The sequence below is a fragment of the Stigmatopora argus genome, chromosome 1 (genome assembly GCF_051989625.1).
Source record: "Stigmatopora argus isolate UIUO_Sarg chromosome 1, RoL_Sarg_1.0, whole genome shotgun sequence".
In the NCBI taxonomy this organism is placed as follows: Eukaryota; Metazoa; Chordata; class Actinopteri; order Syngnathiformes; family Syngnathidae; genus Stigmatopora; species Stigmatopora argus.
The window spans coordinates 28337721-28364833 of record NC_135387.1 but is presented as its reverse complement, the minus strand read 5'-3'; the positions used below and the strand labels follow the sequence as shown (position 1 = coordinate 28364833).

General features: G+C 39.9%; 3 protein-coding genes and 1 long non-coding RNA gene across 16 annotated transcripts in view; 3 read left to right on the top strand and 1 right to left on the bottom strand.

Moving 5' to 3' along the window:
- Nucleotides 1-1198: 1198 nt before the first annotated feature.
- znf341 (zinc finger protein 341) lies at nucleotides 1199-11407 on the bottom strand. Its single transcript, XM_077614769.1, has 16 exons — nucleotides 11318-11407; nucleotides 10739-10849; nucleotides 10146-10336; nucleotides 9825-9974; nucleotides 8803-9051; nucleotides 7899-8082; nucleotides 7533-7623; nucleotides 7315-7405; nucleotides 6041-6212; nucleotides 5775-5986; nucleotides 4810-5018; nucleotides 3451-3547; nucleotides 3204-3336; nucleotides 3016-3127; nucleotides 2868-2938; nucleotides 1199-1680 (listed from the first exon to the last, which is right to left on the bottom strand). The coding sequence occupies exons 1-16, from the start codon at nucleotides 11346-11348 to the stop codon at nucleotides 1289-1291; spliced, it is 2496 nt and encodes an 831-aa protein (XP_077470895.1). The 5' UTR covers nucleotides 11349-11407; the 3' UTR covers nucleotides 1199-1288.
- Nucleotides 3038-10917, top strand: LOC144085473 (uncharacterized). Its single transcript, XR_013304152.1, has 4 exons — nucleotides 3038-3174; nucleotides 4852-5021; nucleotides 8811-9015; nucleotides 10178-10917. It is a non-coding gene; the product is annotated as an uncharacterized LOC144085473 (long non-coding RNA).
- Nucleotides 11408-11878: 471 nt separating the features above from the next.
- Nucleotides 11879-20804, top strand: e2f1 (E2F transcription factor 1). Its single transcript, XM_077614756.1, has 7 exons — nucleotides 11879-13085; nucleotides 14481-14580; nucleotides 14693-14912; nucleotides 16150-16304; nucleotides 17401-17513; nucleotides 18635-18902; nucleotides 20074-20804. Exons 1-7 carry the CDS (start codon nucleotides 12834-12836, stop codon nucleotides 20292-20294), a joined length of 1329 nt encoding a protein of 442 aa, XP_077470882.1. The 5' UTR covers nucleotides 11879-12833; the 3' UTR covers nucleotides 20295-20804.
- A 4876-nt stretch (nucleotides 20805-25680) lies between these two features.
- Nucleotides 25681-27113, top strand: part of ralgapb (Ral GTPase activating protein non-catalytic subunit beta) — a 31385-nt gene continuing 29952 nt past the window's right edge. For 6 of the 13 annotated variants that reach the window (XM_077614721.1, XM_077614679.1, XM_077614661.1 and 3 more), the window contains exon 1: nucleotides 25905-26067. The gene's annotated coding sequence lies outside the window, so the exon portion shown is untranslated. The other 7 variants (XM_077614709.1, XM_077614690.1, XM_077614681.1 and 4 more) reach the window with 3 other exon arrangements.

The following is a 27113-nucleotide window of genomic DNA, read 5'->3' as shown; positions in this document are numbered from 1 at the left end:
TAATGGATTATGACGAACCTTTTTTAGTCAAAAGTGGGTGGGAGGTATGAAATTAAAATTTCTGCGAGACAGCGACCCCAAGTGGACAACAATAAAACATCTCTAAAATAACGGAAACAATTCAGTGCAGACTTATTTGAGGCCATTTAAAAAAAAACTCTCCCTGTTAGTGCACCCAAATTTGTACTTCTCAAACTCTTGTATAGCACTAAAACTGTAGGGCTTGGATGGGTTTTCTCCGGGTACTCCGGTTTCCTCCCACTTCCCCCCAAAAAATACATGCATGCTAGGCTAGCTGCTTGAATGCTCTAAATTGCCCTTATCTATGATATGATTGGTTGTCCTTTGTGTCCTGTGTGCCCTCTGATTGGCTGGCCAACAGACTATGGTGTTCCCTGCCTGTAGTTGGGCGGGACAGGCTCCAGCACCCCCTGCAACCCCCGTGAGGATCGGCGGTACGGAAAATCAATGAATGATATCCTATAGGGATTTATTTGCTGAAGTCAATACATAATGAGACAGATCACTAATGTATAATAAATAAGTGAACAGGATTTGTAGAAGTTTAATGATATATATGTACAGTGGTACCTCAACATACGAGCACCCCAACATGCGAGCATTTCGAGATACGAGTAAAATTTCTAGCAAATAATTATCTCTAGATACGAGAAAAAATTCGAGATACAAAAAAGCTAGGCGACCAAGACATGAGAGGCTGTTCTTCTCGTTGGCAAGTGGTCGTGCGTTATCCTATTCTGCGGACATTTGTGCATCATTTTCCGAATATTTTGAAGGGAATACAACAGCAAACGGCCCATCAATACTAAAAGTCAGGTTGGAGGCGGGGCAAACAGAGCCAACCCGGCCAGAAGAATGGTATAAAAATAAAACCAATTTAGAATTAAGTTTAGTGTAAGGTTAGATTAAATTTATTTTTGAGTGTGTCTGCATCGTAATCCAAGTTCATTTAAATTTGTTTATGTTATATTACGATTCACCGGTGTAAAAAGGTCGTCAGATAATTGTACAAGTAAAAATTAAATGCATAGCTGTGTATGACCTCTTTTTGTTGTTGTTGTTGTTGTCTTGTTGACGAGTGCGTATATTGTATCTTATGTATATAGATATGTATTTTAGCAAATAAGTTGCCATTGGTGAATGTGCAGAATTGCGTTACAAGTCATCCAGAACTAGGTAGGTAAAATGTTTTAATGTAAAACACATTATTCACCACATGTCCAAAAAAATGATGACTCGTTAATCATTCTCATCAGCAAAGGCGGCCTTAGATTTCCTGCAACGATTTTCTCTGGAGCGAGTCCCCTCGGATGGCGTCCACGGCCGACGTCGCAGCTGGACCGCCCTCGTCGGCGGAGTCCCGCTCGGCCCGGTCCCCGTCCCCTTCCGTTCCCGCTTCCTCCCCAGCCCGCCGTCCGCCGTTCCTCAACCTCTCGCTGGCCCGCCTGGCGACGATCCGGCCGCGGCTCCCGGCGGCGACCTCTCCTTGGGACCCCTCGGAGCATTTGTGGTCTCTGTAGTAACTGTGTCTGGAGAAGCCTTTGTTGCAGGCGGCGCAGCGGAAGCGATAGTCATCCGTGTGAGATTGCTGGTGCTCCAGCAGGTGAGCCCTGCGGCTGAACGCCTTCTGGCAGACGACGCACTTGAAGGGCTTGATGCCTGGAGGTAAGAGACGCCGCCCGGGTGAGAGCAGGTCAGTATGGCGAGGAATGGAAAAATTGAATTGAAAAGAAGTAGCAACTGTCGCTAATGTAACATGAGTTGATTTTGTTTGTTTGTTTTTAAACACCCTGGTTAATCCCAAAAACTGAGTCGGAAGTCCACCGTTTAGACCATATGTGTCAAAGTTGCGGCCCAGGGGCCAAATCTGGTCCGCCGCGCATCATTTTGTGTGGCCCGGGAAAGTAAATGATGAGTGCCGACTTTCTGTTTTAGGATCAAGTTAAAATGAAGAGTATAGATGTATATTACATTTTCTGATTTCCCCCTTTTAAATCAATAATTGTAATTTTTTAATCTTTTTTTTCTGTTTTTAGTTCAAAAATCATTTTGTAAAATCTAAAAACATTAAAAAAAAGCTAAAATAAACATTGTTTTAGATCTATAAAAAACTGAATATTCAGGGCTTTTAATCCTGAATTTTTTTTAAATAAATGGATTAAAAGAACTGGATCAAAAGCCCTAACTATTCAATTTTCTATAGATCTAAAACAATGTTTATTTGAGCTTTTTTTCTTAGTAAAGGAAAATCTCTTTTAATCATTATGTCCCATATTAAAGTGGAAAAGAGAAAATATTTTTATATATTTTTAGATTTTACAAAATGATTTTTGAACTAAAAACACAGAAAAAATGATTAAAAAATTACAATTGTTTTTGAAAAATGGGGGAAAATCAGGAAATATAATATACATTTATAATCTTCATTTTAATTTGATCCTAAAAGAGAAAGTCGGCACTCATAATTGACTTTTTTGGGCCACACAAAATGATGCGGCGGGCCAGATTTGGCCCCCGGGCCGCCACTTTGACACATGTGGTTTAGACTATCATGCACAATTTCTTTGATATACTTAATAAATTGAGCGATCGTTTTCACAAAGTAGTGGTGTCGCTTATTAGTATTAGTAGTCTATTTAATCCTACATGTGTATATTATGTATATAGTATATGTATATGTACATTTATAATTATTAATGAGTATTTTTTCAACAACACTAAATCAAATGCATTTAAAATGAATAAAAACAGAAATACAGGCTGCTTATGGCCCTAAGTAAGAATAAAGTTGTCTATGTGCATAAAAATACACAAGTACAGTCCCATAAAATCTAAAGATGACTTACCTGAATGTGACAAAATGTGTGCCTTTAGCTTGTCGGGTCTGTTGAATTCTTTGGTGCAACCCACATGCGTCCTAAATGGGAAAGCAGCAAGTTAAAAAAAAAATATAAATAAATAAATAGAAGAACAATCTTTGACTTGACGTCTGACCTGAAAGGACACTTGTATTTTTTGAAGGCCTCGTGGATCAGCATGTGGCGCTTGACTTTGTCTTTCCTGTTGAACGTGGCTTCACACACCGAACATTTGAACGGCTTTTCCCCTGGAAAATAAAAGGATATGCGATGCGACTTGGAGACAAGCTTCCCGGTAAGTGATAAAACCCTTAGTAGCCCAACCTGAGTGAATTCTCGTGTGCAGTTTGAGGTAGTGTTCTGTCTTGAAGACCTTCTTGCAGACGGGACACTTGAACCTCCCCCCAACGCCGTGAGTGGGGAGGTGTCGTCTAAAGTAGCGTTCGCACGGGAACACCTAAAAAACATTGAGTTTTTTCTCATCCTTTTCACATTCGGATTTGGTTCTACTTCCCTTTTTCGGGGGGAGATGTTTTGATAGAAAAATGCTTCTGGGGGAGTTGCGTCGTACCTTTTGACAGTGTGGGCAGGGAAAGTTGTGCGAGGCGGTCAGAAGATGTTGTTCTAGAGCTTCTTGGGTCGAATATCTGCTTTGACATTTCACGCACCTGAAAAGTAGAGTGTCTTTTTAAGCCTGGTGGGCCACTAGGCTTTTCTATGATTGAATAATTGAATGCTTTTACAGTAATCCCTCAATTATCGCGGCTTCACTACGGAATAGTTTTTTTCTGGGGGAAACTTTTTTTTGTTAATTAAATTTTTTTTGTAAGTTCATAAAAATGTGAAATTCGCATGCAGAAGCCACTCCCCTTTCCTCCGCTTGCTACTAGAACTCAGCACTGAAGCAAAAAAACCCGCAAGTTTCAGCGTGGATTTTCACATTTTTATGAACTTACAAAATATATATATATATATATATATATATATATAAAAATACATATATATATATATATATATATTTTTTTTTGTAAATTCATAAAAATGTGAAAATCCACGCTAAACTCGCAAGTGGAAGCCACTCCCCTGTCTTCCGCTTGCTACTAGGACTCAGCACTGATGTAAACAAATAAAATAAATATTTTTTAAATTTTTATTATTTTTGTTTTAAATAGGGGTGACCATACTTTGCGGTTTTTCGTTTATCCCGGTCATGTCTGGTCTACATTAACCGTGATACTCGAGGGATTATTTTATAGTCATTCAAGTATAATGAGATTTAAACAGCCGCACCCTTAAAATTGCCTTAAAATCATTGAATTTTATAATTTCTCACGTATAAGCCGCCCGCCCCCTGATTCATAATTTTCACCTCCATATTCAGTTTTAATAGGGAGTACAAATGTGTTACTTTGACGGGAAAATCTTAAGAAAATCATCACACGTGGTATTTCTGAGATACTGTAAGAATCAAAAGCACATTATTAGGGTTAATATCATAAGCAATTAATTCATCCAGTAATGATTTTTTTCTTACTGCAAAACAGAAAATAACCAACAAATACTAAATTGCCCCTAGGTATGAGTGTGAGAGTGAATAGTTGTCCTTTGTCTCCTCGTGGCCTATTATTGGCTGGCCACTAATTCAGGCTGTCCCCCGCCTCTGGTCTGAGATCAGCTGGGATAGGCTCCAGCACCCCCCCCCCGCGATCCTAGTGAGGATAAAGCGGTTCAGAAAATGAATGATTGGTCTTTAACAAATAACCTCTTTGATAAAGTGTTTAGTGCTCTTTTATTGCCGCAGACAAGCACAATAAACCGCAAATAGGCAAACGCACATTTAGCAACGCCCCGATACGACTATTTTCAGAGTATCTCGATCGAATCCCAGCCGGTACTCTCACGCGTTATTATTCTAAAATTAGACGCTAACCTGTAGAATGTGCTTTCCTTGCGTGTGTTCTGTTGTGGGCAGAAGCAGTGGGAGTACTGGTGAACTCCCAGTTCGAAGAGAGAGGGAAACTCCTTGCTGCAGAGGTGACAGCGATAGGTCAGCTGCTCCTGGTGAGTCCTGATGTGCTCTAGGAACTGGTCCAGCTTCTGGAAGGTCTGGGAGCACGACTTGAGAACGCACCTGTAAACCTGGTAAGAACAAGTACAACTGTTATTTATTCATCTGAACATGCAAAAAAAAAATAGTTATCAGGTCATATTGCGTCTTTTTCAGAGGATCGGAACAGGGTTTTAAAAAAATTGGGATTTATTGATTTATTTTTATTTGAAATTTGCTGTCAGTCAGCCCTTCCTGTCAAAATGGATTGGACTTCGGTCAATCATCAGACAATGCCAGCCTTCCTAGTTGAAATGGTAATGGCAGAATATCCCCCCCCCAAAAAAAAAATATATACACATTTTATACTATATATCTAGTATAATATTATATTTAATTTTGACACTCAGCAAAAATATTAAGAAAATCAAAACCAAGTCAATTTATCATATTGGATGACTAATGACATTTGTTCATTATAGCTTTATTATTATAGAACAAAATATTTAAACATAGTTTGTTTGCAACCCTATTTTGTGCTGAACAACTGATTTGAAAAAATAAATAAAAATGAAATCTTATTTTTTTTAAATCAGTTGTTCAGCATAAAAGAGAGCTGAAAAGAAATTGTTTAAATATATTTTTCTATAATGATAAAGCTATAATAAAAATGTAAAAAAAACACTTTGTTTTGAAAGCTTTGCTTTACCACTGTTGCACTGCCAACCCTTTTATGTTGGGAAACCTTTCTTAAATTTAGCACAGATAACTTTATTGGATGGGCACTGTAGCACATTTCTCAATTGCAAAAAGTCCCGTCCTCAATTTTAGCTTTAGCTTTAGCTCACCTGCTCTCCCTTGTGTTGGGTCATGTGAGATTTGAGCTGGAAATATGTCTTGAACTTGCTGGAGCAAAAGTGACATTGATAGGAGCTGTCCACCACCACAATCTGTTTGACCCGCGCGGGACCCTCTTGGGTCTGAAGCGACTCTCCGCAGGGACCCTCCGAGTCGGCCTGGGCCTCCGCCGCGCTTTCCTCCGAAGCTTCTGCGGCCAAAGCTGTCGGTCGTAACGTTAGCGAGAATTGTCGCGTTTGGAAAGAGGTAGTCTTACCCGTGGAGGCCGCGTCATCCTCCCGCGTTGCCTGCAGGTGGGGGTGCTCCTCTTCCTGTTGGCCCCTATGCTGCCGATACCCGCCGGCTTCGTCCTCATTGGCTGCCGCCGCCATAACCTTTACGGTGATTGGTAGCCTTGACACGGTGCTGGCCACGCCCATGGGCCACACCTTTACGACAAAGCATAGTTGGCGGTGCATTGCGTTTCTTTCGCAAAATAGAAATACGTAGCATATTTTCCGGACTATAAATTGCGTTTTTTTGGTCATTGCTACGATTTATACTCCAGTGCGACTTGTGGTTTTTCCCAATTAATTGTGCAATTTTTGGCTAGTGCGGCTTATACTCGAGTGCGGCTTATACTCGAGTGCGGCTTATACTCGAGTGCGGCTTATACTCGAGTGCGACCTATGCTCGAGTGCGACCTATGCTCGAGTGCGACTTATGCTCGAGTGTGACTTATGCTCAAGTGTGACTTATACTCGAGTGTGACTTATACTCGAGTGTGACTTATACTCGAGTGTGACTTATACTCCAGTGCGACTTGTGTGTGAATTTATTGAACCGCAAGAGGGCGCTGTAGGGCTGTTTTGATCATTTCAACATTGGCAGTGGGTGCTTTTGGTTTATCCTAGAATCCGCTGTAATTTATAAAAACAACCCAGAAAGTCTTACCAAAAAATTTTTATCAATTGTTTTTAAAACGTTTTGTTGTTGTAAAATTGTATTCAGCCTGTTGTTGCTTTTATTTCTATTTTTCATTATTTTATTTTAAATGTCTTTGTTTTGAATTCTATCCCCAAAAAATTTCTGTGCAACTTATATATGTTTTTCCCTTTTAATTGTGCAATTTTTGGCTAGTGCGACTTACACTCGAGTGCGACTTCTACTCGAGAGTGTCTTGTACTCGAACGCGTCTTGTACTCGAACGCGTCTTGTACTCGAACGCGTCTTGTACTCGAACGCGTCTTGTACTCGAACGCGTCTTGTACTCGAACGCGTCTTGTACTCGAACGCGTCTTGTACTCGAACGCGTCTTGTACTCGAACGCGTCTTGTACTCGTACGCGTCTTGTACTCGAGGGAGACTTATACTCGAGCGCGGCTTATACTCGAGCGCGGCTTATACTCGAGCGCGACTTATACTTGAGCGCGACTTATACTCGAGCGCGACTTATACTCGAGCGCGACTTATACTCGAGCGCGACTTATAGTCCGGAAAGTATGGTAGTTTGCAGTGCAGTACTATAGAACATTTTTCTAATTTGAGGACCTTGTGTGTCTGCATGTGCTTCTTCACGTTGGACTTTTGGGCGAAGGCTCGACCACAAACGATACACTGAAAGGGTTTTTCTCCTGTGTGACTGCAAAAAAAATGGTAGAAATATTTGAGGGGCTTCTTGTAATTAGAGCACTCGGATAAGGTTAGGTTAGAACTTTATTTCATCCTATATTGGGGAAATTTCCTGTTTTGTTTTTTTTCTAGCTCACCTCCTAATGTGCTGCTGAAGGTCGAAATTCTTGGAGAAGACTTTGTCACAGAAATTGCACTTCAGTTTTGGACCTTTAGATTTCGACGGCTCTGTTGAGGAAAATCAAAAGGCCAAACCATTCGTTCACAGTTTAAAATTTGCAACATTCGCTTCTTATTTTGCTATCAGGTTGACATCACAAATGAGAATGTTAGATAATATATCTCAAAGTTGCAAATGCGTGAATTAATGGCAACTCAATTAGGGGAAAAAAAGAACAGGTGGTGTGGGTTCTTCAAGAAAATAATGATCCGTAATCTTACATCTGATTGAAGGGATTTTTTCCATAAGTGGACTTGACTAGCAAATGAACACAAACACACACCTACGTCTCTGTCGGAGCACTTTTTGTTACTCTGAGGCTGTTTCGGCCCAGCGAGCTTTTCAAAGTCGCCCAATTCTGCGGCGTTGCTGCTGATGCTGCACGTTTTGGTTTTGATGCCCAGTTTTCCAGGACTGTAGACGGGAGGCGTGTTGAACGACTGGCTCTCCACACACTGGCTGGGCACCTGCATCATAGAAACAGAATGTGTGGGCGTCAATGCTTGTCCTTTGTCCATTGGCTGACCCCGGCTGCTGCCCGTAGTTAGCTGGGAATTAATGAATCCCATAACTGTCAACCTCGGCCAAATGCCCCCCTTATTAATGATTGCAATTCCCCTTATTAAGCGATTAAAAAAAATACTCACATAAAATTCTAACATTTTCTCCAAAGTGAACGGGTCGCCCAATTAGTCGGTGCGCCTTTTGTATGTACTAAATTCAAGATTCTCTAGATGTCGCCGTATGAATAAAGTTTTTCAATTTACTCACAAAGTATGCACTTAAAAGTCTAAAATTTTCTCCAAAGTGGACTCGTGTCCAATCAGTATGCACTAAATTCAAAATTCTGTAGATGTCACTGTATGACACTGACAGCTTGACTGTTTGGGTACATTGCTTGCTGACACGCTATATTTATATAATGAAATGGGAATGCGTTTCTGCATATCATGCTCAAAGCGTGTCCAAATTAGCAATCGGCGATGCTATTTTCCTCTGCTACCAGTTACCGAGACAATCCAGATTAGAGCCGAAATGTGTAAAACGAGATTGGTTTTACAAAAAAAATGTACTTGAAAAAAATCCCGTACAAAAGTTGGTAAATGGCGTACGTAATTTGAAATGATCAAAAAACGTATAAAATACGGGAAAAACGTATAAGTTGACAAGTATGGAATCCCACTCACTTGAACAGGATGGAACGGATGCAGACCCAATGTGTGGATCTCCGCGTTACCACCTCCAACCATGTGGGGTAGCGTGCTGTAAACCTGAACCACCGAGTTGCCGTGGCTAGCAGGGACGTGCGACGAGGCGAGAGGCGGCTGGGCTGGCGACTGGGTCGGAGGAAGCGCGTGAGAAGGTTGTTGCTGGTGATGGTGGTGCTGGTGGTGGTGAAGGTACGATACACAAGCTGTCTGCGTGCTTGGGTTGCTCTAGAAGAAACAATGATGGATTGGAAATACAAGTAGTGTAATGGGATGCAAAATAGGTTAGTCATACCTGTCAACTTATAAGTTTTTCCTGTATTTTATACGTTTTTTTGAGCATTTCAAATTGAGTACGCCGTATAAAAACTTTTGTACAGGATTTTTTAAAGTAGTTTTTTTGTAAAACCGATCTCATTTTGGCTGTAATCCGGATTGTCTTGGTCACTGGTAGCAGACAAAAACGTCATCGTCAGTCACTTTTAACTATATTAATATAGCGCGTCAGCAAACAATGTACCCAGACAGTCAAGCTATCGGCTACATCTACAGCTTCTTGAATTTAGTACATACAAAAGGCGCACCGACTGATGGGGCACCCCGTCCACTTTGGGGAATTTTTTTTTAGATTTTTAAGTGCACCCTGTGTGAGTAAATATGTGCCGCGTTGCATTTGTACGGTTTACAGTTTATATTGTACGGTTTTTAAGTGATCCGCTCGGGGGGGGTGATGCGATGTATCCATAATGCCAAATTACGAGTCCGAAAATATAACTTATTAGGTCTTTTGCCGAGAAAACGCACCTTATGGAGAAACACTACCAATTTCGTCATACGCAGTTTCTGGGTGTGATGACAATTAGGCTTTTGTTGTTGATGATGACGACAGGGCCTATGTCCGATTATTATTATTATTATTAATTATCGCTTAATAATTGCAATCATTAATAAGGGTAGCAATTGGCCAAGGTTGACAGGTATGTAAGATAGTGTTGCATTACCTGAACGGGCGTCTGCATGGTGGTCATTGGCTGGTCGATGGAAGTGAAGGCTGAGATAGCCGACAAAAGAATATCGTCACTGACCAGCACGTTGCCTTGGACCAGCGTGTGTGTGAGGGGGGAAGGGGGGACTGTGATGTAGGTGGACACCTAGGTTAAGAAAATACATAAAAACAGAAGACAACTCACTGACATGTCTGTAACTACAGGGAGTCCTTGATTTACGGACCAATTCAGTTACTATGGTGGTGATGTAACGCCAATTTCTTCATGTACAACTTGATGTTTTTTTTTTATTATTATGTCCACAGCTCTTCTCACCTGCCTGTTGGCATTTGTTTGTGTTCCTGAAGTGATGGCGGGCCCTGGCGTATAGACGTTGGTGGAGGCCAAAGACACGGTGGACAGGGAAGGGGTGCTCGGCTGGCACTGCTCCCGCTTGTGTGCCATGAAGGCTGGTAGGGAATTGAACTGCTTTTTGCACTTTCCACACAAGAATACATCTTCGTCGTCTGCGGGAAGAAAAAAAAACTAAGAAATTGTGAGGAGGAATCAATACAGCGACCAAAAGACCGGCGACCAATCGACCGCACACGCGCGATAAGTGAAGACGTGATAATCGAGGGATTACTGTGTCACTGTGAGCAAAGGTAGTGAATTAGAATAATTAAAAACATGATTTTCCATTGTAATATCCTATTTTAGGTGTTTTTAGAGGTTGGGAACATTACTTTGTATATAGTAATTGATTTGCGAGATGATTGAATTGACATACGAGCTCGATCCTGCATTGCATTAAGCTCATATCTCAAGGTATGACTGTACATAGGAATAAATCACACTGGTAGTTAATAGCCACTCCTAAGAAGACAAATGTATTGAATTGCACAATATTCGGTTAGTTATTGACAAACCCAGAGACTGGATAGCTGGTGTCGCAGTGACGTTTTGGTTGTTCGGGTCAGGAACACCACCTTGACCATCCAGCAATGACTGGACTGCCAAGACGGTCTGATTGTCCATGCCTGGAGAGGAAAGTCAAATAAGGTTGTTTGTCGGATTTGCATGCATTGCTGCGTTATTTCAGAAGGAATCTGAGGAATTACATTTTTTTCCACCAGGTGGAACGTGAGATTTATGCATTCATACTATACAATCTGCATCTATTATTTCTATACACTGCCATAAAACACTACCACAGATGTAAACAAACAACTCCACGACGAATTTAGGCAGCATTCAGAACAGCACGTACAATTAATCCTAAAAATAAAAGTAAAAAAATAAATAAACATTACCTCAGCGTTCATTTTAAACATTAACTGGATATCTTTATCAGTATTGCACTCGATTAAAGAACGTGATGTTATGTCCAATGTTATTACGTGCTGGGATAATTAAATATAACATTGGGCCGATTAATAACTATGCTTTAGAACAAATAATCGACTTATTTAATTTGTAGTTACGTGGTTATAACGTATTTTTCATACCTTCGAGTACCTCAAATATAGCCTGCGCCATCTTGCAGTTCTTCAGTTGTGCGATAGGCGTTCGATTAGTACTGTCTGACTCAATGCGCTTTATCCATTTCTGTCTAAAAAAAGTCAAATTTGCTATTTTAACCCTTTACTTGGCACTCAATTTTACTTTTTTTTAAAAATGAAATGGATTTCTATTCATGCATTCGTTTATTTCCTGAACCCCAAGGGTCACGGGGGTGCTTTACTTGCCCAATAAAGGGTTAATATATTCTCGGAAATGATATTGTGATAGCTAAGAAGTGGTAAGAGAAATGCAACCGCTGATTACTTAGAAAATGAAACGGAAACTCTACCCATAAATATAATTTTATTCAAAAACGCATTTTGGTCATTAAAAAGCGCCAAAGGATTCTCAGTGTAACACGATAAAATAATAATGTTTTGAATCGAGGACTCTGCAAGTGATAAAAATGACTGACAACGGAATGCACCAATCAGCGAGCGCTTCACTCACCTCGTCGGGTACTCTTCCTCTCGACCAATGAGAAGCCCCATACTATGACACGTGTCAGTTTCGCGGCAAAAAAGATTTCGCGCGAAAAGCGCCCAGCCTTGTTTAGATCCACATCAGCTGGGAGAATAACAACAATTCACAGACGACGAACCTACGACCAAGAAACTTTTCCAAATGGACCCCACCCGCTTCCAGCTTCCCTTGGAATAACGTATATTAATTTAATCGCTCGTGAAACTCTACCACTCCACGTTTTATAGTTTCTGTTTTGTTTTAAGTCTGTACTTTAGTCGCATACCCCAACAAACCTAGGACGGTTGCGGCTAATTACTAAACCGCTAGCATGCTAACATAAATTACCGTGTTTACCCATTTTAGACGTCAAATATTTCATGACCCGCTCGACATGCATTCACTTCAAATTTGCCTCACCGAACGGGTGCCTTTTGTGGAAGGATTATCGTATTAACGTCGAACTGTCATATCAACCACAACTGGAAAAGTGTCTGAAAGTTTTCTACGTCATTTTATTCGGTCCTCCGAAGTACGGTGTCGTCCCGTAGCTCAACCCGTAAACGGCGACTTTTGTCCTCGTGTTTGGGCACTTTTCGCCTCGTCCCCACGCGCGGTTAGCTCCTCGTTAGCATGCTCGTTGACGGGGCCTGGTCTCGTGCTGACAACCGCAGGTGAAAACAAAAGGTTTAGCATGCTAGCTCGCCGTCCCTCTGCTTTTTTAAACTGTCTCGGCTTCCTCGTGCTTCCAAACAACCTCTGGCGACCTCAATTGCGACGTCTTCTGTGCTGTTCTATTGAAAAGACGAATGGCAGAACATCCGGTAATGTAGGATTGCCCTTGGGTGTCTCCACTCATGAGGAAGTTCTCCAAAAACAGTTCCCAAGTTACTCAAAAACACTTGAAGGCCAACGTGACCTCCTATTCATAGATAAGAGGGCTTTTTAAGTGGAGGACTCCAGTCGTCTTGTGACCTAGCAAACTGCGAGACCCCTGCCATGTCAGAGACCCTGATAACAGGCCACACGTCAGAGGATCTGTTGACTATCTTTGAAACCGTGGTCAACTGCGAAGGTGCCGGTTCCAGTCAAGACCACCAGATAATCTTCATCACCAGTCCCGGCAATGAGGGAATTCACCCGGCCGGGGTCCCGTCCAGCACGGGAGAAATTCTGCTCTTCGCCACCCCGCAGGGGTCCGCCGACGTGGCTTTGCAGGACAAGAGAAGGCCCCCTCTGGGAAGACCCTCGGTGAGGACTTTGACCCGTCTGCCGACGTCCAATCCATTGGGAATGGGTGGGCTGGCCGCAAATGAAAGACTTTGGCGGTTGTAGTTAAAATGGATTGAATGACTATTCGTGATAAACTAATGTAAAATTCAGATGCACAAAAAGATTTTGTTCTCCACGGCACCCTCAGCGTACAAAAATGGCAGTGGTTCCGTAGCCGGTAACCGCTCAAATATCCTATATAGCCCCTAATGGGTATTTAGCCAATAAGAATTCTGTGTGGGGTAAATAGTAAGAAACTACATTTTATAAGGTTTATTTCCTTAATGTGATAATTGATAAGGACCTTTATATAAAGATAACTAGGCCTACTCAACTTTTATGTCATACATTTTTTTTAACAAAAGCACACAAACATTAATGGTAACAGTATTATGTTATCTCACAGATGTCTACATAGTCCATTGACACCAATTTTCTTTAGAATTGAAACCGTTCTAAGACAAGTGTTACATACAATTCCAAGGATCAGACAATGGATTACAGTGTGAGTAGAAACAGAGTCTACATCAGGGGTAGGGAACCTATGGCTTGGGAGCCATATGTGGCTCTTTCCATGGGTGCATATGGCTCTCCACTAACCTGTGAGGTAAAATATGGAAATCACTGGTGAGAGAGCTGAGTCCCGAACGCACTAATATGAGCGTCACTGTGGCGTTGATACTACCTCTACCACCACTTTAATCATAATTTTGTGTTTTATTACTCTTCTGCATGCATGATCTCATTGATACTGATTTATTAGCAACAGCATAACAATGTTGTCAAAAGAATTCAGATACTTTTTGTATTTTAAAAGTGGTGAAATGACAAAAAAAAACTTCATGTATTTTTACTTTTCAATTCTGAGAATGGCTCTCAAGAAATAACATTAGACAATATGAATTATTTATGAAAGGAGGGTAAGGGTTTACTATATAAATAAATAAGATATACTGTCACACCGGCTAAATAGACATTTGGGGCCATACAGGCTATTTGGCCGGTTACCGGCTACGGAGCCACTGCCTACAAAAATGGTTGGCCTTAAATGACAACAAAACTCCTTGTTAGTCAAGGAACAGCTGCACTTGGATGAAAATCTGGTTATTTTTTTCCAAAATATCCCAAAGCCAACCTGCAATTTTGGAAATTTGAGCTTTATGCCCGTGTAAAATTGCCATTTTTAAGACTTTAATCAGTTTTCAATTGCTATGATAACAGACACTGTCGAGGCGGTGTTGTAGAATTTTGGTCCTCCTGTTTTTTACTTGACTTGGCTTTCCATTGTGTGCTTTTGGCCTCCCCCAAAAACCAAGACGCATTCCCATCATTTCACTTCTCATAATCCTCACAACATAATTTGCATTTCATTAGGTTAAGAGGAAGTTGGACCTAGACAGTGACCATCAGTACGTTTGCACGACCCGACCATCTTCAGGATGTGCGCCACCCTCCACACCTGCCCCGCCTAGAGGTTTCTACACAAACTTCAATAGATATTAAAAAAAAAAAAATACAATGCCGATGTGAAATCATTCCAAAATGATGTAATGGTGATGGTGATTTCCCATTTTTTCCCCTGTTAGTTCCCCGGGCCCTGACAGAAAAGTCTCGCTATGACACCTCCTTGAACCTGACAACCAAACGCTTTCTGGACCTCCTTACGCAGTCAACTGACGGTGTAGTAGATCTTAACTGGGCCTCGCAAGTCTTGGAAGTCCAGAAGCGACGTCTTTACGACATTACCAATGTTCTGGAGGGGATCCAGCTCATTTCCAAAAAGTCAAAGAATCACATCCAGTGGCTGTGAGTAAAAAGCACAATTATGCCTCTGTGTGATTATATGTATATATTGTGTGTATATATGTATACAATTTAGCTTCATGTAAAAGTCTGTTTTACAAAGTTTTAAAATATATATAGCACATTCCCCAGAACCCTAATAATCGAGAGTATAACATTTGAACACACATGTATATATCGTGTGTATATATGTATACAATTTAGCTTCATGTAAAAGTCTGTTTTACAAAGTTTTAAAATATATATAGCACATTCCCCAGAACCCTAATAATCGAGAGTATAACATTTGAACACAAATTTACACCGCTTACGAGCGCAGGCATTGTATGAATACTGTTATGTCAGTTATATACACAAACCTGCTTACAGCACATAAATTGTGTTGCGCTATTAAGGGTTGAAAAGCTAGATAGATAGCTAGCTAAGAAAACGACGCACACACTTTATCGTTGTCTTGTTATATCTGTCACTTTCATTTTCCATCGTAGACTGAAGCAAAGCCAACTTTACTACCTGGGACCATTAAAGCTCATTTCTCCAATAGCCTCGCAAGCTACATTAGGAATCCAATTCTTGACTTCTAGATGAAGCTAGCTGAGATGCAGACATTTGATTGGCTGGAAGTACTGGCCTTTAAAAAGGCTAGACATCTCCTATTTGCCAACGTCGAGAAAATACTGGCTTTTGTTTACTATTTCTTCACTATTTCACATCAGAAAATAGAGATTTTTTTTCTCTATTGAAAAAGATTATTTCTGATGATCGGGAATGGTCAAGGTGATTTTCTATCACAATATGGTTGCCATTTTGCACAGCCAGACACGATGGAAGCCATTTTTTTCGTCATACGTTCCAGACCATATCTAACTGCTATTTCTACAACCCCAAATGTCAAAACATTAATGAATAACGTCACAACAGCACTATTAAACAATATAATGCAAGTAACTTTATTTTATGTAACACCTTTCTACACAGTGCACAAAGCATATGAAACCACCTTAAGAATATAAATACACATAAAGGGTCATAAACAAAGAGGAAAGAAAGATGTCATGACATGAACAAAACCACAAACTTTGTCTGGCTCCCTCCTTTAAGTTGGACTTTCCAATTTTGCTTTGTAAATATTTAAGGGTCTTTTCCAGACTTTATTTTGTTAGCCTTGTTACGTTTGTAGCTAGCTTTAGACTCAAACAAGATGGCCATGAAACAAAGGTGTACAACATTTCCTTTAAAGCGGGAGCCGTGTCGACGGGGCGTCCGTCGCCCTCCACCGGGAGTTGCGGAAGGAGGTTTGCCAACTCGGCGCAGCTGAGGAGCAGCTGGACAAGCTCATCTCCAAATGCAACCTCCAGCTCAGGTTGCTACCGGAAGAGCCACAGAGCAAGAGATATCCTTTTGACCGGATGAAATTGGGACCGACACCCTCCTGCCGAATGCACCCGTGGCGGTCCGTGCATTTTCTTGTAGCGCCTTCAACGGGTAAAATCCACTTCCTAGCAGCATTTATTGATTAAATACAAATACCGGAGCTTTTCAGACATTACAACCGGGCCAGGGGGGCTGATTTTCCCGGGAAAAGACAGCGATGTACATCAATGGCGAAACGGCAAAAATTGCACTAAGTGGGGTAAAATCCAGCCGAAAACAGCATTTAGTTAACACTGTAGCTTAAATACAAACACTGGAGCTTTTCAGATATAAGAACTTGGCCCACAATTGAAATATTATTTAGGAATATAGCCATATTTTACTCACCAAAAATCATTTTTAACTACACAATATCCATCCTCCTTTCTTCCTTCTTTTCTATCGCCATCGAAGCTAATGCTGAAAGTCGAGCCTGTCCTGTCGTATTTCTGGCATAGTCCGTCTTGAAAATGGCTTTAAATCAACACAACAATATATGTACTTGTGCAGTTAGCTCCAGATACAGTTTGGTAGCTCTGGCCAATCACTAGCCAATCATAGTTGGTGAAAGCGATGACGTATCCCTACGCCTGCGACAATGCATTGTGGTGTTGCCAACACGAAATCTGATTGGTTAAAGCAACAGTCTTATCGACGCTTGTTTAATGCAGCAGAGCTTGCAGAACTGATTGTGAAGGCCTTGAGGCAGATTTCTGACCCTGGCAACAAATAATGGCTGAAATGTGATTGGTTAAATGCTTCAATATGAAAACACACATCTGGAAGCAGTGCAACCAGGGGGAAAGGAAGCTAACAGACCATTTGGAATTATTTAATAAGTATTGATGGATAAAACAATATATGATTCAGATATTTCTTAGGCCAGCAGAGAAGGCCTTGAAGTCCCTGACGGCTCACCACCTAAGATCAGCTTTGTTTACCAAAGATAGATTTTATTGGAGAGACATGGGTCTTTAATACAATTGGGAAAATGAAAGCGAATCTTCAAAATTTTGACGAGCAAACCACTAACGCCAGTCCTTCGAAATTTGATGTCCTTAATGCTCATCTAATACATGGGGCTACGTGCTCTGTCAGGACTTGAGGATGTCCTTTGACTCTCCAGATCAGTTAGTTATGGTGATCAGATCCCCACCAGAGACCCAAATGGAAGTCACGGACCCCAGCGAGGTAAGATATCAAAACACCATCTAAAATGGCTGAGAAACTAAGGCCTGCAGCAAATTATGTAAATATCAGAGCTGCTGACTTCTCCGGAATTCCAGGAGTTTACTCCGGACAAGCAACGCAAACTCCGGGACCCCTGACAACCTCCCTCAACTCCGGAAATCCAAAAAATTGTCACCGAAAACAGGATATTGGATTGGAAAAACATTTTTATTTGTTCTAATTCGCCATCTATTAACAAACTAACAAATAACTAGTGGTTTAATAGTACTGAAATGTGTTTAATATTTAAATTAGATGGATTACGCGGAGGGAGAGGGGTGGGGACTTTTTGCACGGCAACGTGATTGTAACATAAACAAATTTAGATTAACTTGGATTACGATGCAGACAAACTCGATAAATTTTATCTAACCTTGCGCTTAACTTAATTCTAATTTAGTTTTAAATTTTAATACCTTTCTTCTCCCGGGTTGGCATTATTTGCCCCGCCTCCACCCTGACTTTCAGATGCAACCTATCGAAGGTTGTTTGCTTTTGTATTCCCTTCAAAATATTTCCAAAATTATGCACACAAATGTCCTCGCAATAGGATAACGCACGACCACTTGCCAACGAGAAGTAGTAGATACTCCTCTCGTATTAGCGATCGCTCCGCCTCAGTTTGATAAAAATGACCATATAAAGTATTTCAACACCTTGCTGTATTGCAAGTTCTCTCAGTTAGAAATGGAGAGAATGAAGGTTCATCCATCGGACGTCTACCGCCGTCAATGGCAGTTAAATGAGTGCTCTTAATGATAATTTTGACATTATATATTTAGATATTAATGCTCTGCAATGACAAACTCTCTCTCTCATGATTATAATTTTGAGAGCGAGCGAATCCGGCGACCAATTGTTCGTTCGGCGAAACGTCCGAACGACGAAACGTCCATTCGACGAAACGTCCGGGGACGAAGTGTCCGTCGACGAAACTTCTGGTCACGTTATTCTTTACAATAGGACAACATACTCTATACGGTCATGTTTTCCAAAGAAAAGTGAAATGATGTCTAGATGGCCACCCCTGACCCAAAAGATGCACCTTTCCCAATTTTGACCCTCTTTTCTTCCATTTTCAGGGTTACCAGGTTTCACTTAAGAGCACGCGGGGTCCCATCGACGTCTTCCTCTGCCCGGAAAATACCTCCGGCGTTTGCAGCCCCGCGACGGGAAGCAGTCCTTCGAAAAGGAGTCCCGACGTCGACTGTTCGACCCCGAGCAAGGACGGGCGCTTTGCGGCGGCGGCGGCTTTAGAAGTGGCTTTATCTTCCCCCGCCTCGACGTCGTCCACCGTGACGGCAACGTCTCAGCCAGAATGCTCGTCGCTGTTGTTAGGTGGTGAAGCAGGTATTCGCATTTCCTTCTCTCTTTTAAATCACGTTCCTTCAAAGATCACACCGCTCCTTTAACTCATTCACAGGCATGCACGGTTACAGATATCAGCTCCATTTGAACGGTTGATCACTAGGGTTATCACTTTTTTTTTGATGAAAGAAATTGATCTTCATTGGGTCATATTTAATCATAAAAATGTATCCCTGGTTTCACAATGGTTTTGCAAAGCCTACCAACAACTAGAGTCATAAAATAACCAAAGGCAATTTTAATATTTTAGATTAAATTAGATAACTTTATTCATCCTGTATTTGGGAAATTTCATTGAGTGAGAATACAGACACAGGAAAATATGTTTTAGACATAAATAGATAGGTAATAAATAAGTTAAGTAAATACAGAAATAAATATATGAATAAATAAATAAGCGTGTTGCTGAAATATATATATATTTATATAAACACGTACACACGTACACACATACACACACATACACGCATACACACATACACGCATACACACATACACACACACACACACACATACACACACATACACACACATACACACACATATACACACATACACACACACATACACATATACACGCACATATACACACACATACACACACATACACACACATACATACATACACATACATACACACATACATACACACATACATACACACATACATACACATACATACACACATACATACACACATACACACACATACACACATACACACATACACACATACACACATACACACATACACACATACACACATACACACATACACACATACACACATACACACATACACACATACACACATAGACACAGACACATATAAATATAAATATAAATATTCATATTTAATTACACAAACAAAATGCACAATCAGGGTAAAGATACTATCTAATAGGACACTAAAATAAAAATAAAAGTACTTTTGAAAAGTTGCTCTTGTCCTTCCTTCCATGCGGCATGAATTTTCTCCATGGCTTTGATTTTTCGGTCAATGCTTGTCATTGTGTGGATTAAATAAATATTAAAAATATAATAAAATGAATAATCAATAATCCAATCAGTCAGGCAACCAAAAAGGTTTTCACATTTTCATCCAGAAGTAGAAGAGTCGTGGTTTTGAATTGTTTTCCTTTTTAAATGGCAGAATCTCTCATGGGCGCCGACCCATTCTCAGGCCTGGAGGACTTTGACTTCCCGACGGACTTCCTCCACGGAGAGAGCCTGCCTCTCCCATTGGACGGTTTCATCAACGTTTCCCCCCCACACAGCCCCGACTACCACTTCGGACTGCAGGGCGACTCTGGGGTCACTGAACTCTTCGACTGTGACTTCGGTGACCTCTCGCAGGTTTTGGGGGACAGTTAGAATCGGGCGGGTGGTTTTTTTTGGGGGTACCGAGGTCGGACCTTTAGAGTGGACCCTCGGAAATTCCAGATCTGGAGAAGCAACAGGTAACCTTTTTTTTTAAAAGTCATTTTGCTATAGCAAGACGTTTTAAATCATTATTTATATGTTAACAAAAGATATCCCTTTGTCAATATACAACTTCATTAAGTTTATATACCACTCTGTCGAGACAAAATTGATTTTTATTCCCAAATGTCCATCTGCTCGCTATTTAATTGAGGATATGTAAATGGTTGCTAATGGTGTCCGGATATCGTTTTAATCCGCCGATGAAATCGTCAAAGCTTCGAGGGTCCACCGTTGTTGTACTTTTTGGGCAATGGACCTTTCGCTAAAAACACGTCCCGTTCTTTAGTTACTGTCGCTAGTCCGTCAAGCTCTGTGACTGCACAAGCCATGGCAGGAAGACGTATACAGTAATCCCTCGATTAACGCGACTTCACTTATCGCAAATTCACTACTTTGTGATTTTTTTTTCTGCTATTTTTTTTTTTAATTTATCTTCAGTGCGCAGTCCTAGTATCAAGAGTGGCTTCTGCTTATGAGTTTCAGCGTGGATTTTCACATTTTTATGAACTTAAAAAAATACGTATCTATATATACACACAAAAATAAAAAATATATATATATATTTAAATACATATATATATATATATATTTATATATATATATATATATATTTATATATATATATATATATATGTTCAGAAAAAAATGAAAATCCATGCTAAAACTCGAGCAAAAGCCACTCTTGCTAATAGGACTCAGCACTGAAGATCATTTTATTTAAATAATTGACGTATGATTGGTTAAAAAAAAAATATATATATATATATATATAGGTATTTTTTTAAGTTCATAAAAATATGAAAATCCACCATGTAACTCATAAGTGGAAGCCACTCTTGCTACTAGGACTCAGCACTAAAGTGAAAAAAAAAAGTTTTAATATGGGTGACCCTACTTTGCAATTTTTCGATTATCTGGTCTACATTAACCGCGATATTCGAGGGATTACTGTACCTCAAACTTTTTTGCTCAGATCTACTTTTCAAGGCGCCAACTTTGCGCGATCTACCCCCTTTTTGCCCCTGACAAAGCTCAGCAGGACCCAAAATGGAGTATAGGCAGCTTGTTTCCCATCTTAAGTCCCATAAACAATTTTGCTACAAATCCAATCCTTAGATCAAATCTTACTGTCGTGCAATCTACCAATTCGTACCTTAGTGATGGACTAGTACTTTGCGATCGATGTATTGGGCACCCTTGCTGTAGTGTGTATTTTATTTATTTTGGATTAATATCAGTGCAATATCCTCCAGGCGGAGGCAAAGGGGTTTACAATACGCAGTGGAGGATTGATTACATCCAAAATATATCGATTCGTACCAAAGTGGAAACCGCAACTATCGATGTAAAGGCATACCAGTTCACAAAAATGCTACATTAAAAAGGAAAAGACGTAGGATTGGTCATTGTCCATTTAAGGGGTGGAGTTTTCAAAAGGTCCATTGAGCACATGGTGCAAGTTTTTTTAATTCACTTTGTCGTGATTTTAATTGAATCACCCCCAAAATTGTACAGTGCTTCTTTTCTAGGCTTTAGGGTCGTTGTAGGTATATTTAAATTATTTATGTAAACGTCCAGATGATTTTGGTAGGTTTTTAAGTGTGTTGGGGGGCACGTGGAAGTGATTTGTGAGTTTCGGGCTTGGTAGAGCTCAATAGTGGAAGTTGGAACCGGGGTTCTAGTGAGTGTCTCAAAGGGTTCAAGTACCGTATTTTCTCGCAAATAAGCTGTGTTTGTAACTAAAAAAAAAGACTGGATCGAGGGTTCGGCTTATATGCACACAAATTAAACTTGACAAGCTTGAAACTGCAAGGCGACAAAGACAAAACATGGTAATGCAAGACAATACAGTCATTTATTTCAAAATAGAAAAAAGATAAACAGATAAAACACTTTAAAAATTATTTTGATGTCTGAATGAAATTTAAAAAAAAACGTATCTTGCACAAAGCATCAAAAACTTAATTGGGCCTGCCATTGTTCGCTTTGGGCACTGCCATCTTAACTAGGGATGTTAAACTAGACTGCTACGGACACTTCCTGGTTGTACTGCTCACATGACTTCCTTTTTGAATTTAACTTCCTTGTGATATTGACCCTAATAACGTGCAATCCAACAGACGATACAGTATCTCAGAAATTCCACATGCAATGATTTTTAACAAGATTTTCCCTTCAAAGTAACATTTGTACGCCCTATTAAAACCATGAATATGGAGGTGAAAATTGTGAATCAGGGTGCGGTTTATACGAGAGAAATCGTAAAATACAACGATTTTAAGGCAATTTTAAGGGTGCGGCTTATATGTGGAGGCGGCTTATACAGGAGAAATGGTAAAATTCAACAATTTTAAGGCAATTTTAAGGGTGCGGCTTGTACACGCAGGCGGCTTATACGAGAGAAATGGTAAAATTCAACGATTTTAAGGGTTCGGCTTATACACGCAGGCGGCTTATACGGGAGAAATGGTAAAATTCAACAATTTTAAGGGTATGGCTTATACGCGCAGGCGGCTTATACGAGAGAAATGTTAAAATTCAACGATTTTAAGGCAATTTTAAGGGTGCGGCTTATACGCACGGGCGGCTTATACGAGAGAAATTATAAAATTCAATGATTTTAAGGCAATTTTAAGGGTGCGGCTTATACTCGCAGGCGGCTTATGCGAGAAATGGTAAAATTCAATGATTTCAAGGCAATTTTAAGGGTACGGCATATACGCGGATGCGACTTATACGAGAGAAATGGTAAAATTCAACGATTTTAAGGCAATTTTATATACGCGGAGGCGGCCAATATGCGAGAAAATACGGTAATTGGCATTTCAATCAATGGAACCCGAAAAAAACTAGTTGATTTTTACCTGGTTTGTCCAGCTTAGTCTTGAGATGCATTTGATAGAAGCAGTACTTGCTGGTTTAGTGAAATTTAGATGGTCTTAGAAGGTTAGGTGAGAAAGATTCCTCAAAATGTTTAGTAGCTGTTGTTGTTTTTTTTTTAAATTATCTTCAAGTGCACTTAAACATGTCTTTTCATGTTGATACTTAAACCGTTGAAGTTGCAAAATCAAGGGACATCTTATCATATGCCTAATAATCAATACTCGCAAGTCGGGTGGTTGACTTTAAACTTATCCATGTCCGATGACATCGATTTCTTCGGAATTCAAGAGCAATAACAAACTTTCTTGTTTCCATTCGTCGGGTTTGCTAGCTAATTTTCTTTTGAGCAGCGGCGTGTGAAATGAAAAATAAGTTGGCTTTTATTGCAGTGTTTGATTTTGTATTTATTATTTGTTGATGTTGTAGTGAAGTGGTTCAGGTCTTGCTACCAGGAAGGGAAGGATCCAAGATTTTTTTCCTCTGAGTTTTTGATTGTTGGTCTATTTAATTTTTTCGTCTTTGCTCGTCATGGCAAAAACGTTCTCAAATGTGTATTTTGGCTTCCTCCGTCACTTGCATCACTTTAATTTATGGATGTTTTAGCAACATCACGCAAGGAAGATATGGCTGGGTGTCTCTGATTGTCTGTTTAAATATGTTTAAAAAGCTGTTTTTTTCCTCATTAACATAATTCATGCAGGAGACGTTGTACAGGGGTGGGCAAACTTTTTGACTTGCAGGCCAGAATGGATACTAAAATTTGACAGCATTTGGACACACAATGTAATGTAGTGTTGTTGTTCTCCCTTTTTTGCCAGTGCATCAAAATCTGGAGTTAGTGCGCCATCTATCGGGGAAACGATGGTATTGCAGGGGAAAGGGAAATGAATGAGGTCATTGATTTTTACTATAATTTGGACAATGTCGGCGGGCCGGATTAAAAAGCCTAATGGGCCGTATATGGCCCGCGGGCCGTAGTTTGCCCATGCCTGTTGTAAGCAATGTGCGTACTGATCAAATCAACTTCTCCGGAATTTTCGGAGTTTACACGGACAGATAACGCGAACCCCCAAACTCCTGACAAGCTCCCTAAGCTCTGGAAATCTCCCCAAAAACTTCAATTTTTTTTTGAAGCAACAATTTCGGAAAACAACCAAATTTCCAATTTTAATGCCTGGAAATTCACATTATTATAAATTCTAACAAATGATTTGTCTTGTCCGAATTCAGCATGGCAATTGATTCGAAATCGACTACATCTATCGCTTTAACATTTTAGTTTTTTTTTCATAAGGGAAATAAGTATTATTAAAGATGACTAAACCACCAGTCTTTTGTTTTGAAACAAATCATGTTCCGGGTTTTTCCTAAAGCAGGGGTCTCAAACCGATTTGGCAAAGGTCCGCAGTGGGTCCTGGTCTTTCTTCTAACCCACAGGTGTCAAAGTGGTGGCCTGGGGGCCAAATCTGGCCCGCTGCATCATTTTGTGTGGCCCGGGAAAGTAAATGATGAGTGCCGACTTTCTGTTTTAGGATCAAATTAAAATGAAGAGTATAGATGTATATTAAATTTCCTGATTTTCCCCCTTTTAAATCAATAATTGAAAATTTTAATCCTTTTTTTCTTTGTGTTTTTAGTTCAAAAATCATTTTGTAAAATCTAAAAATAAATATATAAAATATTTTCGGTTTTCCTCTTTAATATTGAATATAATTAAAAAAAATTGTTTACATTTGAAATGAAAATTAGATGTTTTCCTTACTAAGAAAAAAAAAGTTCAAATAAACAGTTTTATATCTATAAAAAAACGGAATATTCAGGGCTTTTGATCCAATTCTTGTAATCCAATAAAAAAAAAAAATCTAATCAATAAAATAAAATAAAAATCATTAAGTCAATAATTGTATTTTTTAAATCCATTTTTCTGTGTTTTTAGTTCAAAAATCATTTTGTAAAATCTAAAAATATATTTGAAAAAAGCTAAAATAAATATTGTTTATGATCTATAAAAAACTGAATATTCAGAGCTTTTAATCCAATTCTTTTAATCAATTTATTGAAAAAAATCTAAATATTAAATATTATTAATAATAATGAAATTCCTGGGCCTGTGTGGGTTTTCTCCAGGTACTCCGGTTTCCTCCCACATTCTAAAAACATGGCTGATTGGACAGTAAATTGCCCCTAGCTAAGAGTGATTGGTTGTTTGTCTCCTTGTGCCCTGCGATTCGCTGGCCACTGATTCAGGGTGTCCCCTGCCCCTGGCCCAAAGCTGGGATAGGCTCCAGCACCCCTCGCCACCCTAGTGAGGATAAAGCAGTCCAGAAAATGAATGAATTAATAACTAGTACTCCTACTGGACTGGATCACTATTTTTTCTGCAGTCTGGTATAGTACATATGTCACTGTGCTACCCCCTGTAGGTCAGTTTTGGTACTATGAAGACATCTATATACACTAGAGCAGCCTAAATTACCAATGGCGTTTTGACTTTTGCCTTGAGAAGGTTGGAAACATTTTAAGAAGAGTTTAAGCTGTTAAAAATCGATAAGCGTCGTCGTAAAAGGAGGAATCCGGTCCACTACACCTCCAATATTTTGGGTAAAGTCCGTTGCTGTTTATTTAACCACCGTTTGGAGGCGTCTGTATCACATCCTGTTTCCCGTGTCAAGCTGTACAATACAAGTCTTGACATTGTGCAGATGGAGGCTATTTGGGTCTAAACCGGAGTAAATACTGACATTTCTAAGATCTGTTATGACATCCTCATTTGGAGCAGGTAAAGTAGTTAAAAATGCTTTGTGTATCCACCGAATGTGAGTATTGTGGGTCACTTAAGAGTACTGATGACAAGCGTTGCGGCGAATGTCAGCGGCGTTGCTAATTCAGGGAAAATAGATTATGAGTGGAATAACTAAAGTAGTGTTTTAGAACTCTGTTTTTATATTAATGATGAGCTAACTGTGCCGTTGTTTGTAACGCACTTGGATGTCAAGCAGCGGCTAACGCGAGCTAGCTAACGATGGATGTTGTGATGTGTTTGCTAGCTAGCAGCGGCAGGCTAATGCTCTTCGGTAGTGTTTCCTGGGTGGGATTCGAACCCCGAGGCTTGGTTGCAGTGCTAATTTTAACCCGTGCATTAATGCTGTATAGCAAAGAGATACATTTGGGTATTTATTTATGTATTTATTGGGGGGGGGGGGCGTAACTAGCTAATGCTAACTGCGCCGTATCAGAAGTGCACAGCGGCAAACTACAAATCTCACCTGTTATGCATTGTTTTATTTTCCATTGTGTAAATATGACACTTCTGTATTTTAACACGCAGTAATGTGCCAGCAGGCTTAGTTTAATTTTGCATAAAATGAAAGGCTTGTTGAGGAAGCTTAGTCATTGTGACCCGCCGTCCCAATAGAAACATTGAGGTTGTGCACAAATGCACGAGTAATTTGCTTAATAAATATTGCTACATTGTCATCATTCTCATCTTTTGGCTCCATTCCAAACATCACTGCAACGAATTTGAGATTAAATATTGGCTGCAGACTTTCAGATTTCATTTGGTGTTTGCATCCACATTAGGGGAATGGCGTAAGAATTACAAGTTTGTATACATGCCTCAAACTAAAGAGAAAAAGTAATTAACATGGATTAAAAGGTCACTTTTTGGCACTTGGTTGCAAATATTTGCTGTCAATTAGTCATAAGTCTGGAAGTAAATGCAAAAATGCTTAACATTGCTTGGTGATGTTTTACTCATTCGCTAGTGTACATGTTTTTTTACCCTCTTCAACAGGTGGAGTCCATGCTCAATCGGGTTTGGGT

Excerpts from the sequence above, each read along its gene's own strand:
- e2f1 (XM_077614756.1), top strand. The coding sequence starts at position 12,834 with ATGTCAGAGACCCTGATAACAGGCCACACGTCAGAGGATCTGTTGACT. Across the intron at positions 13,086-14,480 it reads CCCCTCTGGGAAGACCCTCG|GTTAAGAGGAAGTTGGACCT; the intron begins GTGAGGACTTTG and ends GCATTTCATTAG. Across the intron at positions 14,913-16,149 it reads AAGAATCACATCCAGTGGCT|CGGGAGCCGTGTCGACGGGG; the intron begins GTGAGTAAAAAG and ends TTTCCTTTAAAG.
- znf341 (XM_077614769.1), bottom strand. The coding sequence starts at position 11,348 with ATGGCGCAGGCTATATTTGAGGTACTCGAAG. Across the intron at positions 10,337-10,738 it reads ACCAGCTATCCAGTCTCTGG|ACGACGAAGATGTATTCTTG; the intron begins GTTTGTCAATAA and ends TTCTTCCCGCAG. Across the intron at positions 9,052-9,824 it reads CCATGCAGACGCCCGTTCAG|AGCAACCCAAGCACGCAGAC; the intron begins GTAATGCAACAC and ends TGTTTCTTCTAG.